Genomic DNA, 15,344 nt, shown 5'->3' on the forward strand with positions numbered 1-15,344 from the left:
ACCTTACGAGATGGTTTCCCTTTAAAGTAGGTGTTGGTTACACATAGGAGATGCTCGGAGCAGAATTGTAACAGGCGTTCACCGTTTTCGTTAATTTTGCCCACCCCATGTAGACCAATACAATCGGGCCATGTTTCGGTATTCTGGCCAACCCGAGCGTTAAAGTCGCCCAAGATGTATAAACGGTCGGTTGATTTTACACCCCGTACCGTATCGGCTAGCCGGTCGTAAAACTGGTCTTTGACGTCTGCAGCAGAAGGCAGTGTTGGTGCATAGGCGGAAATTAACGACACATAGCCACAACGAGTGTGTACCCGCAATGTCATTATGCGTTCCGAAATACCACCAGGACTCTATGGCGGATAATAAGTCGTTTCGGATCGCAAAACCAACACCATGCTCACGCACTGCGGACGTATCTTTACCTTTCCAGAAAAAAGTGTACGAAGTCTCGCGCAAGGACCCTTCTTCCGGGAGCCTGGTTTCTTGAAGGGCACAAATCGCAATATTTAGCCTTCTCAGTTCATTGTCAATAACAGCAGTTTTACGCAGTTCTCGTGCGCAATCAGAGCTTCCACTGGCGTCCGGGAAACCTGTCCTCATTGTACGGACATTCCATGTTGCAAGGCGCATGGACTGGCGGTGCACATTTTTATTTATTCCGTGCTGTGTATTGGCAGGTGTATTCAATAACGGCGCCAGTTATCTAGTCCTAAACTAGTGCTTCCTACACCCCAAAGAAGCAAAGCAGCACCGAGACGGACCAGTACCTGATTGGCTGGGGGCTGCCCAGCTTGAAGCGGGCGGTAACTGGTCAGTGGGCCTACGATGGACCCTCCCACTGTCGAAAGTGACCCCTGGCGCCTGAGTTTACGTCTATTTACTCAGACTTATAACCGGTAGACTGTCACCTCCCGTGTTTTTTTCCACGTAAAATAAATTACGCGGGTGAAGTGTCCTCTCCACAAGCAATGCGTCGCCTGGGACATGATTTAGGAAAGTACAGAGTTGCCCAAGATCTGCACCACCCTCTCGGCCTCACTAGCTGAACCCACAGGAACGACAAGTCGATACGTGTGGCGCCAGTTTGGCTGCAGGAGTCTGCGACTTATTCAGGACTTGCCTTACTACACCTGACGGAGACCCCACTCCGGGCTAATGGAATACAAGGAAAGGAAAATAAAAGGGATGGAGATAAGGGGGTAGGATAGGGTAGAAGTAGGATACTGTTGCATTGGCAAATGGAGAGGATAGCAACAGCAGCTCGGGATGCCGGGTTCGCGTACCCGTGTACCTTTCAGCATTCACCAGCCAAGTGTTTGCAGAAGGTACCCCTGACAAAACCTCCGGCTCCGGCTCTACTCATGCGATAAAAAAAATATACTATTGTGAGGGATATTTCAAGGCAATCAATTTTTTTTTAATTAATGCAAATAGTTTTTTATTATATATTTTTAACTGAAAGCTGTTTTGTATGGAGTTACGAATTGCTTAGAAAAAACGGCAATTTTGAGCACAATTAAATGAATTTCGTATTGAAATCTTTGAAAATCGAACTTAAATTTACCCGGGTCTAATTATTATCTTCCTTCTGCTATTTCCAATGTATAAATCAATAAATAATCTTATATGCATATATGTATATTTTTTTAAACATCAGAAATTTTTACTTTTAATGAAAGGACTCTTTGTTGACACCTATTAAACCATAATAATATTTACTCAATCAAAACGATTGACGTTTTACGTATGTAAAAGAACGGCCGAGATTCGTCATTAGTAGCACCTTATAAACTTTTGTTTTTTTTTACAAAAACTGTCTATAAAATGACAGCACATATCGAGTCTCAATTACATCTTCATGACTGATGGTTAGGCTTCGACGCGTCGAAAAATAAATAAAATAAAAACAAAAATAAGCGTTTTCTAAAAATGTATTTATACCACTGTAATAAGCACTGAAAAATCCCTCACAATAGTATAAATAAAATTTTAATCGCATGAGTAGAGCCGGAGCAACTTACAACTTTTGGATTAGCCCTCGTACTTACTGCACGTGTAACTATTTAAGTATATAACTATAAATTGACTACCTTACCTACTTATATTAAAGTAGCAGATTTTTGGCAGTTCTACACAAAACGTAATAGTCGCTAATTAGTTTTAATTAATTAAAGACACAGTAGGTTTTCTAATAAGTAAGCTACCTTTATGTTGCAGCTTGTTAACCATGCTCCAAGTTTGTTTTATTCCAACCGCTAAGACAGAAGCGACCAGCCTATTTCGTATAGGATTTTATAAAATAAATATGTCAATAACGGATCTAAGTTTCCGGAAATTTTAAAACTTATTTATGTAAAACGTCAGAACGTCGCTCAGTTAATCAATGTAGCTCTGCTTATATTCGCCTGTACCTATGTAATTTTATGTAAGTAATATTTTAGTCTTTCTCTCACTAGCTCATCATTTTATTTTGCACATTTTCGATATCCACTATTTCGAGACCTGTCCACTCGTACATACTATTGATAAAAATCGCTATCGATTTACACTTCCACCATGTCCAGGCGCCATACACTGGCGCTTGCCCGTAAATGGCCTCGTCGTAGGTGGCTGTGAGCCCTTACCTAGCCCTAGGGGCCGTAAACCTGGAGACGCAGAGAAATATATGGCGCAATGGTCCGAGTCCTTATAGATCATTCGCAATGGCCATAACTTTGATGGGCAAGTCGTGTCTATGTGACCTATTAAAGATAAACCTTTGTTGTAGGCCCGGGGAGGTATTTTCAAGTATTTTAGCGAAAATTTTGAAAGTTTACAGTTGAGAATTATTCACGGTTAGTTTCACTAGACTTATATCGACCGGGACTGTCTTCAGTTACCCATGAACAAGGTGCATGTAACTGCGTAGACATATCGGGAGGTCGATATAAGTCTTATGTTGAATTCAATACAATTCCTTATATTATTTATCTTTCTTTGTCTTTATCTCACATTATTGTTGGACAGTAGGGCTAATATGGTCGGTGTTTTATCATCTGTCATCATGCCTGTCACTTTCTAACAAGTATGTAAGTGCGAAAGTGACGCATGACATGACCAGTGATAAAAATGCGATCATGATACCGCCGCAGGTTGAACCTCCCCGAAATCGTATTCAGGAGGAATCGACGGAACTCTTATGAAATGAAATAAACAATTATATATAATAAACAAACTTACGTACTTTATTTTCTGTCGGAATGAATTATGATTAGATCAGATAAGTTAAAGGCAATTAGGTACCATACATTTTACATTATATAGTCTACCTGTAGGTAGGGTACATCTTCCTACATACAGGTAGACTACAATGTGAAAGGGCAAAATAACGCGAAGAGATTTGACCAAAATAAAGAAAACATAGAAAATGAACACCCAAACCAAAAAAAAGTTACCAAAACCTATTAATTTGATACTTACAATGCAATTGCAACAATATGCCGGTAAACTGAAGTTTGTTTTCTGGCCAGTAAGACTTGCTATCATTATCTTCATTCACCCAACAACTCTATTAATATGAATCCAGAACATTGCGAGCAATAAGGGCAATTATCTCGACGTGTCAAAGGTCAGTGGACGACACAATTGATCCATTTTGCCAGCTATAGTAACAGGCCTTATTAGCATGGTCATAAGGATTAAAGTTGGGAATTAGGTATAAAGCAGTGATGAACTCTTAAGTTAACCTGACAACTCATTACAGTAACGGGCCACCCGTGATTTTACGTGGGATGCATTGAAAACAGAATCTAGAACACTAAAATAATTATATTCTATATTTATTTGTTTTACAAGGGAGCAAAGTTGTTGTTTAACCCTGTGTGTTAATAGAATTGATATCAATGATATCCGAGCAAGCGTAAAATCCCAGAATTGAACCACGTGCGTTGCGAGGGTTTCAGGGTCGTGTCACCAGCGAGTTTAACAAAATTGCTAAGACAAATATGTTCACCACACCAATGCAAGGAATATACTAACTGTAAATTATTTTGATGCTATTAAACATTTATCATTCAAAATCATATTGAAAGTAAATTCTACCACGAAAGGAAACAACTCAAAATTTTCATCTAATTACTTTGCCTCTCGTGTGGATAAAATGCGATTTTTTCATCAGTTTTGAAGAATAAAGAGAGCCTTTACAAGCTGTTGTGGTAAAAAAACATTTTTATGTGATGTCTATGATCAGATGTGGGATCCTACAAAATCGTCGTAAGTATATGAGAAAAATAAAATTTATTTGAATAAGGACTGTCATTCTTTAAATCTTTAATAACAAAATACAAAGCAAAATGTAAACAACATTTGCAAATTCCTAATTACACGCATGTTGTGCCGTGGTGCCCGTGGTAAACAAACTGTCAGACAATGACGATGCCAATAATGGCAATTGTTTGGACTCCATCATTTCCACGGCCGGATGTAATGACGAATGACAAGCTCATGATTGCCATAATGCCATTTCGTGTTTACAGAACAGTACAAATACACTTAATTATGGACCACAGGCAAATGATGTGAAATGCAGCTTATTGTGACAAATATTGGAAGTGGATAAAGGGCTTGTTCTTTTTATTTTAAGGCCAGCTCATGACATGGTCGATTTATTGCCGGTTAGCTGTCTAATTCTGTTACCCATAAGTCGCAGAGACATTGGTGACACTATAGTATGCATGACTACCTAAGAGAAACGAAATAGGTACCTACTCGTTATAGGTTCATACTTTAAATAAGTTTTTGGCAAAAAAAACATTTTTGGTACAAGCTTTTATCGCGTACTGCACTTTTCTTTCCACGAGCAACTAATACTCATCAAGACAATTCTAAAAAACCCAAACACAATTAGGTTGCGTTGTTTTATCACAGAGTTCATATGGCCACCTCCTGTCTCCATCACCAGATCAGTTCGATGGTACCATAGTATTGCATTGCCACCCGACTTACATATTATGTATGTAAATTTTAAGCTTCGTCGGAAACCAGGTAGTGGGTCAAATTTAACTTGTAAGATTTGACCCGTACAAACATACATACTTAGTTACATTGCAAGTTAAATACAAGCTTGTTAAAAGATGTAATTTTTTTAGCTTTTCACATTGTTGCACGGCTATTCATATTTCCGTTAAGATATGGAACGATTTATTAACATTTAGTATCGCTTATTAAAACATAATATCGCGATGCAAGCTGCATATTTTTTGTTATCATCGCTACATCTCTACGACCCAATTCCGAACTGGAGATATCGATTCCATCGATCCCTTATAGTCGGATCGATTACCAATCGGGTACTAATTTTGAAGTGTACCGAAGCAATAAATTATCTTAAAGGTCTTTTTACCGTTGTAAGACAACATTTCTTAGCGACCTCATCCGCAATTCTTGTCTGGTTTCAGAGAAATAATACATAACATTATGTGGCATGTTAAATGTTTCGTATTTTTCATGATTTTACCTTATTGTGTATAATATTATAAGGCAAAAAAGGCCTACCTTAAATAGATTACCAAGGAGCTGGAAAAACTGCTTGGCGATCCGGATTTCTATCCCAAATCGGGATTGTAGTACCTATATCTGAAATCGGGCAGGTACCAACGCTACGCAATAATAATAAATCACCCTAAATCTGTTTCAGATTCATAAAAATATTGATTATTATAAGATATTCGTTCTTCATCGCGATTCAAGTGCCCAAATAATAAAATAGAATCTGCGTATAACTAGGTTAGCATACTAAATATTCGCAAGGTCTGTTTGCTAAACCTACTTTCTTTTATAGGTCACTAAATTGGGGCTACGTAGGTTTGGCGCCAGTTCGTCGCACCTAAAGGTTGTTTGGCCAAGGAGAAAAGGGTTATGAGAGGGCTTAATCCCCAGTCTTTGTACTTAGCATTGTAGTTATTCTCGAAATTCGACGCCCTTCACTAGGGACGTCTTTTGTTTCACTAGATCGGCTTCCCCGAAAATATCCATATTTTTATTTTGTTACTAGGACAAAGAAAATAATTGTTTTATTCACTCTTGAGGTTTGCTAGACGTGGGACACGCAATAAATACGAGTAGGTAATAAATACGCCTACCTCCTATATTTATTCCTCCTATTTATTATATTTTTTACCCATTAGGTAAGTAGCTGATTATTACTTAAAGTGTGACTAACATTCATTGAACTATTATTAGTATTATTACTATGTATGGAACCAGCACCATTGACATATATCTAGAGGCGGGCCTTACGGGCAATAAGAATGGGGCAGTACAGCGGTGTCACGCACACGAATTCGAGCCAATCGTGCAGTCTAACGCCTAAACGCGATTGGTTGATGAGTTCGCATAACGAGCACGATTAGTCGCAACCAGTTGCGTTAGACTGCACGATTGGCTCGAATACGTGAGTGACACAACTGAACTAGCACCATTCTTAGTATCCGTAAGGTCCGTCCTTAGATAAATGTCAATGTTTAAGCGGCTATGCAATAATCAATCGTTAAATATAACTAATAATCTATTTTTCTAATATAACAATCGAATGAATATATTATGTATTCATGAAGAAGAGCACGGGTGTTTTCATATAAGAATATGAATGGTCGCTTACTGTGTCTGGTAAACATCGCCTTCCACTCCATCGAACGATTTCCAAACAAAAAGCAATCTAAAGAAAAGAGAACACTTCTTAGTACCTATTCAATCGTGTGTGAATTCTAGGAATTAAACGGACATATTTATATTTTGAACATAAAAGCTCATCTAGAAAATTACAACTGTTATTCAACTTATTTAAACGATTTAGATACTTATCTACATTGAGGAAATAAAATATCTAAATATTAGTCCTCAACATTGAATCTGATGCTATAGAAAAAACATTAAGCTCTGTGCCTATACCTACTTAAATCATGTGTGACAAATTTCATTTTAGTGTAAGTATGAAATTCGGCGAAGTGCGAGTCGGACTCGTGCACGAAGAGTTTCATACCATAACGCAAGAAACTGCTAAAAAATCACGTTTGTTGTATGGGAGCCCCACTTAAATATTTATTTTATTCTGTTTTTAGTATTTGTTGTTATAGCGGCAACAGAAATGCATCATCTGTGAATTTCAACTGTCTAGGTATCACGATTCATGAGATACAGCCTGGTGACAGACAGACAGACAGACGGCCAGTGGAATCTTACTAATAGGGTCCCGTTTTTACCCTTTGGGTACGAAACCCTAAAAAGTGTATTAAGTTACACTCACTGTACACTTAATGATAGAGCCGTTAGCCATGTAGGTATAGAATGATGAATTTTATCGACAAATCACCCCCAAACCAAACCCACCCAAAACTTAAAAAATGGTTGAGGAAAAAATAGCTGTTTGCCGATAAAATTCATCGTAGCTACTACGAGTATACTTATACGTGGTTAGATTCGAGGTATAAGTATGATGGGCATAGGCCTCCTAAGAAGCGCGCTAAAGCATAATAGTCCTCTGCCACAAAATAAGTAATACTACTTCATATAGAGATATGAGCAGAGGTTCAACGCATAAAGTTGCTTCCCGCCCTCCCACATAATTATGATGTAATTAGGCACACTTATCTGTTTTTCTATTACTAGAGAAGGAACTTCTGCGGCGGCGGGTATTTATTTCAGTCTAAAGACTTAAGTCGCAGACAAAGAAGTTTCTATCTCGGGTAGGGTCTTGGGAAGCCATACAAAAGGTAATCTCTTTAGCAAAAGCTGTGCTAAGAAAAGAAATTGACGTTACACTGAAATTAGATAAATTCAGTGTGGTGTGGAGACTAAACCTGGTGTTGTATGTACATGTGTACTTAAATGGAAAATGGATACTTTATATACTTATATGATTTGTTTAGAGCCGCGTATCGTACGTTTCTAAAAATATAACAGTGCATAGAATTAGCAGTAGGTACATATAGGTAGGAAGTACTTAAGTAGGTATGTAGAATTCTATATAATTATAATCTGTAATAAAAATTCAGTAAGTAAAATTAAATTAAGTACATAGGTATTGACAAACTTCGGGACTGCCTTCTGTCAGCAACCCACTATAGCGCACGGCTATGATGTGCACTTGTGCAGGTTGATTATCGTGCGATTTCGCGGCGATTTCCATTTGGATCCCGCATTTAGTGCGATTATTAAAATCAATAAATTGATGTATAAACACAGAATAAATAATAGTAGGTTGTCTAACATTAATAAATACCGCTGCGCAAATCGCGCATAAATTATTGCATGCAACCTTACCACGTTACCTTAGTTAGGCCCTCGACGTGGTCAAGGAAACAAACTAGTTTTTTCTTTTCCTATTTAGAACTGCCTTGTAACGGTCATTGAAGCAAGCACTGTGATTCATGGTCACTCGGTTCTTTAGTCTTTTCATACGAATATTTTCAAAATTGTCTTTGCACGATGTAACGTTGTGGCTTTTCAATCGTAAGAGAAAATGCAGTGTCTGTCTAATAAAACTTGTCGATACAAAACACTTGCGACAAAGATAAAAAATAAATATATCAAAATTAAATACCATAGGAACTAAAATAGCTATATGTATTTGGTTTCTACTGTTTTAGGTCCGTAAAAGCTAACATACGTTATGTTTAAAAATGAACTATTTTTGTGGGTTAGGTATCGATTTCCGACTTCTAATCTAAGGACCTACCGTTTTGTACGTTCGATGATTCAACTTCCTTTTACAACTACCAATATCCATATCTGAGGATATGAGTAAGTACTCCACTTAAGTGATTAATATATGAGTTGAGTATACGTATAAGGTTCTTCTCCTATCTTGGCCAGGTATTATTTTATGAGGCCAAGTTTTTTAAACAGCATTGGATTAATGATCTACGAAGGTGAAACTGACCTAGTGGTTTTTCGCAGAGTTGGGAAGTTAATAATTGGCATTTGTTTATACTTGTTACGATTGGGTAAGTACGAGTTTCTAATTGATAAGTTGATTAGGACATGACCTGTTCTGTTAGTTTTATTTTGTACGCTGATTATTAGGAATTAAACTAATAGAACCAGAATAAGATAGGTATACAAGTATACTACTTTTACTTTGTACTTTTTTTTTGTACTTTTTTTTTACTTACGCTACTAATATGCTTACTATAATAATATGCTATATTATACTTGATGCTTAGCTTTTTTGCTGTGACCATTACTGTATGTCCGCCATATGGGCTAACCGCGAACCTTGTAAACCGAATTTTTGTTTATTTTCCTCTTGGTCGCTTTTGCATATCCTCAGCTATAGCTCAGCGAGAAAAATAGACGAAACTTCGATTTTCGAGATCGCTACTATAGCCACCCACAGGGCTATTTAAACAGTTACATATTCTGTTTGACTTCAGAAATCTAAATAGCTAAGTATGTAATACCCTATTAGGGTACCGTACGGGTTCCTTTGTCCCGGTGTTTTATGGCACGAGCCGTCCGGACACGCTACAGTCCACTCGGACATCCTGCGCGTTGTCCTGAACCGGTGTGACCAGTGCAATTGTTTTGCGAGCAAGGACCATGACTGGGGCATTGTTGATGGGTAACACACCACATGGACCCGTTAATTCATTATTATTAAATTAACACTTGCTTGCCAGTTGCTTGCAAATTCCTTGAAAACTGCCATTGCCGGTAAATCACAAATTGGAAGAGCAACTGGTCCACGTGGACGATCGACTGGATTATACGACAAATTTTTCATATGGATTTATTGATAAAATACATATACATAATTCTATCCGTAAGAAAAACAATTCAATCCTTTTAGCCCGTATCTAAGGAATCCTTAAAGCTTCAGACATTCTTAAACGTAGTTCCGTTACTGTTCAAAAAAGGCTCTTAACGCTCAGACATAGCATCCACGCCCTAATACAATAGAAGGGGTATAATCTACTGGTTGAATGGTAGTAACTCATTAGAGGTACTGGTACTCCATCGTTGTTAACGCTTGGAAGCTTTATTTCATCGGGAAGACTATTTATATTAAAACAATACTACAGGAGCACATAACTACAAAACGACGAAACAATCGCTTATCCGTGAGACACGTATGACCCTTTAATATATGTTTGACAGAAGACGCTAAGACGAAGGGCTTAAAATATAGCGCAACAGTGAAGTCTTACTAGTCAGTCTAGTTTTAATACCTTAATTAATTTTATTAATTTGTGCAATGTCCTAGTGGTTTGTTCATACAAAAACTTCGATTTTAAGGTTTTTTTGTAGAGGTGTATTCGTACCTATTTATTCTAATTAATTGTTCATAAGAAAGAAGTCTGGTAATGATACAAGTTATTCACTTATTATAACCTTTTACATAATTATTCTCAGTTTTCTTGGGTCATTTACGTTTTGGGTTAATACATATTTATATTAAATAATAAAACCGACTATAATCATAGTTGATCGCGCTTTTTACAGTAACTTTCTAGCACGCGTAGTTATTATTGCAACAAACTCTTGCCAAATACTTATGGTACGTACGTGATTTGAGCACGTCGCACCTACCCAGCTGAACAAAATCATCTAGTTAACACAGGTGTTGTGCAGAGTAGGTATTCGTACTGACATTTAAATACCACTTTTTCGGCGTTCCAAATATGAACACGTGGAATAATAATTATTGAAATACAACATCAATGCAATTTTTTTGTTTTAATACACGCGAATTATCCAAATGCCTTTCTATATTTTCTCTTTTTGTATAGGTTTAACCAAACTATGACTACTACTATTTATTAAATATGTAAGTATTAAGAAAATACATAAGTAGTTAATGCAACACTTCAGAAGTCTGAGATGTCCAATTTTAAGGGTAGCATAGAAATGATGATAACACTCTTTTCATGTATTAAACATATTTTCTCTTTTGTTTCCAGTTGTAGTGGACGTGGACGACCGACCGATCCGAGTTGAAATCTGTGATACTGCTGGCCAGGTAAGACATATCTCTTATATAACTTCAGCTTTCCCGAGTAATCTCCCATCCACAAATGTATAAATACGGCATAAAAAAGCAAACATCATAAACACTTTTTCATCTTAACCTCTTGGCTTGTCCCTCCATAAAGTATTAAACCATTCACACCAACGTAAAACTATTGTTATTACATATTCATAATATATTGTCCTTGGTGTCCTAGAGTCGAAGCTTTAAGAATTTAGTTAACTATCCTCTGGTAATTAGCCCGGACGGAAGGTATCTCCCAGTCCAAAAGGTAAATAAGACAAAAAAAATCGCTACCTGAGTGTATCAGTTGTCGAAGACTGTGATCTCGCTTGGGAGTATGGGAGATTAAAAATCCCTCGCAAAACAGGCATCTACATTATCTCTATTCTTCTCCTGTGGTCAGTAGGTGTCCTATGCTACTCTTACACTATATTATAGTATATACAATGTCATTCAATTATGATTAAATGACCTTGGCGTTTTTTACCAGTTAACAAGTTGAAGATACAACTTTCAAAGGTTTTTATTTACATTATTATAGTTGTGTCCATGTGCGTGGTATTAATTGTATACATTATAGGAATATGAATAATTATATATATTTATTATCTCATACAATAGTAAAAGTAAGTTAGTTGGTACGTTGGTAGAGGTAAATACCTACTAATCCTACTATACATCCAGGCGTCCATAGGCTACGGTGACTGCTTACCATCAGGCGGGCGGCATGCTTGTTTGCCACCGTCATGGTATATAACAAAAATACATAGTTCGGTTTAGGAGGGTAATTTTTTACGCCCTAAATTGCACTAAAAGTGCTTTTTATGTGTTTTCGGCGCGATGTATGCGATGTGTGATTATATGTGTATTGTATGCAATGATTCCAATAAGTTTCACTTTTTATCTCCTCCAAACCTGTAAATTGCTCCCACTAAAAAGGGCCAACAGTAGACGCACATGTTAAATGTCAGCGCGAGGCGAGGTCAACCAAATAAAAAGATATCGCAGATTGACTCACTCCTTTGAAGGAGCTAATTTAATTTCTCTGTGAACAAAGCGTATGAGATTGACTCATCATAAACTCGAATGAAAGAGAAAACAGCTTATCTGAAATCAGTTTTTTGGGGCCTAGAATGCTATTAAATGATTATGTAATGTGAGAATTTATTTTTACCACACATTGTTATAGACTAGGAAAGTTTTTGTTATTCAATCCGTAGCTCTTTACCCCACCAAATTGATGTTGACTGTACTGATTGAAAAACGTGTAAAATGTTATTTTGCCAGTAAATGTCGTAGGAAGTTCTCACAGTAAAGTCGTTAATAGGTATACGTATGTTGTTGAATTGAAGCATTTGCTAATCTGATTAGACAAAAAAAATTACATAATCAAGCCTTTGGGCAACATATTGATCTGAATTCCTGGTACTTATAGCTGCTTAATTTCCAAACGCTCTTACCGGCGTTGATCTGTTTCGCCGGTATCGCCATATTTCATAAACATTTTTTTTATGTAAGCAGTATTTATTATTCTTGTGACGCAACCAGCGCTAAAATTCCCAAGCGAATAGCACGTGCACTTTATGAATGGCAACCGACAATGGACGCACTTCAGTGCGTTCACATGTCCCTTACCGGGTCGATTTCCTTTCGATTGTACACCGATTTGATCAAACAGTCCTGATTTTTTCCGCTTCGCGGAACAATGGACATCTTGCCGGTCTCCCACACTCTCTCTACCTGCGAGCTTGGTGTTGCCATTGTAAATATAATGTTAGGGAAGTCTGACAGCCATTTCTGCACTGCTATTTCCTTTATTTACCCAGCGCATCGGTGTATGTAAACCAGTCTAAGTGAGGCTTCGTAATCCTGACAACTGCGTATAATCGAAGACCACAATTTATACTTCTTCGCCGGATGCTATGCGTTTTGTATGCGAAGACAACAACCGCCTGTTTTGATGCGTGTTCGTTATTGTGTTTTTCGTGCGACGCTAGTTTTACGACTGCTGGCACGTATGGGAAGAAACCATTTTCTAGGTAGTTTAGCAGCTGCATACTAAACAGCTGGTTTACATTTGCGAAAACTGTTTTAGAATAATTTGTAACCTTATGTTCTCGGGTTAAATATAGGTGTAAAAAAATTATATTTTATTAAATCTTGTTAGTGTCAAACCTAGAAAAGTATGGTCCATGACTGGAGATAAAAAACATAGTTTTTAATTTGTTGATTATGTGGAAACGAATTGGAGTATCTTTTGTACAATACGCCTGAAACATAAAAGACGAATAGGACATTCAACTTTTAACACGCTAAGGAGTAGAATTTTTACATGTATCAGGGAAATGTCACAAATTCTACAAATTTGCTCTTAAATTTCCCATGACTGGTGCCGTTGCCCAAGAAGTTTGACGTTTAAAATAACCTGTTCACCATCTGGGCTATCAAAATCGCTGCCAACTTATCTTGGTCTGACTCTATACAAAGTACGGTTTGCGTGTATGATAACTGATAGATAGATAACTGTACATAGTTAATTGGGCACCTCCTTTGCCTGATCGTTTTTAGTAAAATCCTGGAAGATTTAACCTCTTATAACATTATTGACCTGCTCTGACAGAACCTCAAAGACGGTTATATTATATTATAACTGCCATAAACAGTTAACATAAGGCGACTATAAAAATGCAGAAACGCTCCATGACTCCATACTTTACATCATGAAGTCTCAGAAATAAGACCTCATCAAAAAAAATTAATTAATTTAATAGTTAAACCTAATATTTATTACACTCATGTTAGCAACACATTGTGTGCGGGTTGACAAGAGGCAAATACTCATAATTTCTCCACTTTAATCACCTCCCATTAGAAGGTGGAAAGCTACGTGTAGAAGGATATTATTTTCAATTATCGCTTTCTATAATCAGTTCCCTAGTCTTCAACGGCCGATTCTTTGACATGAATAGATGAGCTCTTCTTTATTACTTGTCATATTTGCATCGCGCAGTCTTAGCTGTGTAAGGCAAGATACGTTTCGAAATATAAAATGGGATAGATGGTGGGTCGATAGAGCGATAGATTAGATGATAAACAATAGGCTAGAAGCTTTAAGGATTAGCGGGTAAACTTTGAAGTATCGTCTTATAAGGTTGATTGGGTAGATTATCTCTTTTTAAATCTAACAAGAAACACATGTTTTTTTTTTAGCTTGCATAAAAAAATACATTGCCTTTTAACTTTAAACCTACCTACAGGCGAATTCGAGTTGCGAATTGTAGCTGTTTGATCTGTTTCCATTGTGATCGGAAACAGATCAATTAACTAAAAATCGAAATCGCTTAGGTACTAGCTTTTTCCTAATTTATAAAATAAACTTAAATGTTGTGTCCGTCAGAATAAAATAAGAATAAATCCATAAAAATGAGACATCTTCAACAATACAATAATAATATTGTTCTCTTTATTGCAGACCTTAATAGAAGAAAGTAATATAAAAATAAAACAGCAATATAAATATAGATAAGCAACAGGCGGTCTTATCGCAAAAAAGCGATCTCTTCCAGACAACGTTCATCAAACTACAGTCGGCCCTATTCGAAGAATGTAATACGGAAAAGATAAGATAACGATAAGTTCTCAATTAGATATCGTTTGTATGTCGTATAATTGACAGAAGCAGCTCAATTCGGGTAACCAATGTCACTTTGACGTTAGAAATATCGTAGATAGATCTTATTGGGATCACAGAGGTATCGAAATAAACGTCAATTTTGACATATCGTTTAGTTATCGATCTTTTCAATCTCTTTCCAAGATCTTAAGCATCTCTTAATCATTCTTCGAATCGGACTATTTTATCATCTTGTTTAGTTATGTCTAGCTAATTTACAACATCTAGTTAAGTATATGACGACGTGAAAATATGTCGGTCCCTTTGAAACTATAACCGTAGGGATGGCTTTTTACCCGAGCCTTGCCTTGATACCTGATTACATTGCTGCCTCTCGCTCTCGACCAGGGGATATACAGTTTGCATTTCGTAAATTATAGCCATAAAGGTTGCGTAGTTTTTGTTTCAAAACCCACGATTTTTGCAATAGGTTTTTGTTTCTTCTGTGTTATCACTTATCAGCTTTTGGTCGCATTATTGTATAAGTACTGTGGACCAAAGGTTTTTTTTATAGAAACACTAGTACATAAATAACCTGACCATGGCCCCCAAGCCAGACGCTGGTTCAATCAGTGCCGGCTAGGAACTGGAGGTCTTTGTCACTTGCTTTTGTATCTATTTAATTTTATAATCTAATACTTACTGATTTCAGTAAGTACT

General features: G+C 36.9%; 1 protein-coding gene across 1 annotated transcript in view; it reads left to right on the plus strand.

Moving 5' to 3' along the window:
• The window catches only part of LOC133519829 (uncharacterized), a 51,710-nt gene that overhangs the window by 27,808 nt on the left and 8,558 nt on the right, over positions 1-15,344 (plus strand). Inside the window, exon 2 of the mRNA XM_061853951.1 lies at positions 10,941-10,999. Coding sequence (XP_061709935.1) covers positions 10,941-10,999 — 59 coding nt within the window. The remainder of the gene's footprint in view (positions 1-10,940; positions 11,000-15,344) is intronic.

Source organism: Cydia pomonella, chromosome 7 (genome assembly GCF_033807575.1).
Source record: "Cydia pomonella isolate Wapato2018A chromosome 7, ilCydPomo1, whole genome shotgun sequence".
NCBI lineage: Eukaryota > Metazoa > Arthropoda > Insecta > Lepidoptera > Tortricidae > Cydia > Cydia pomonella.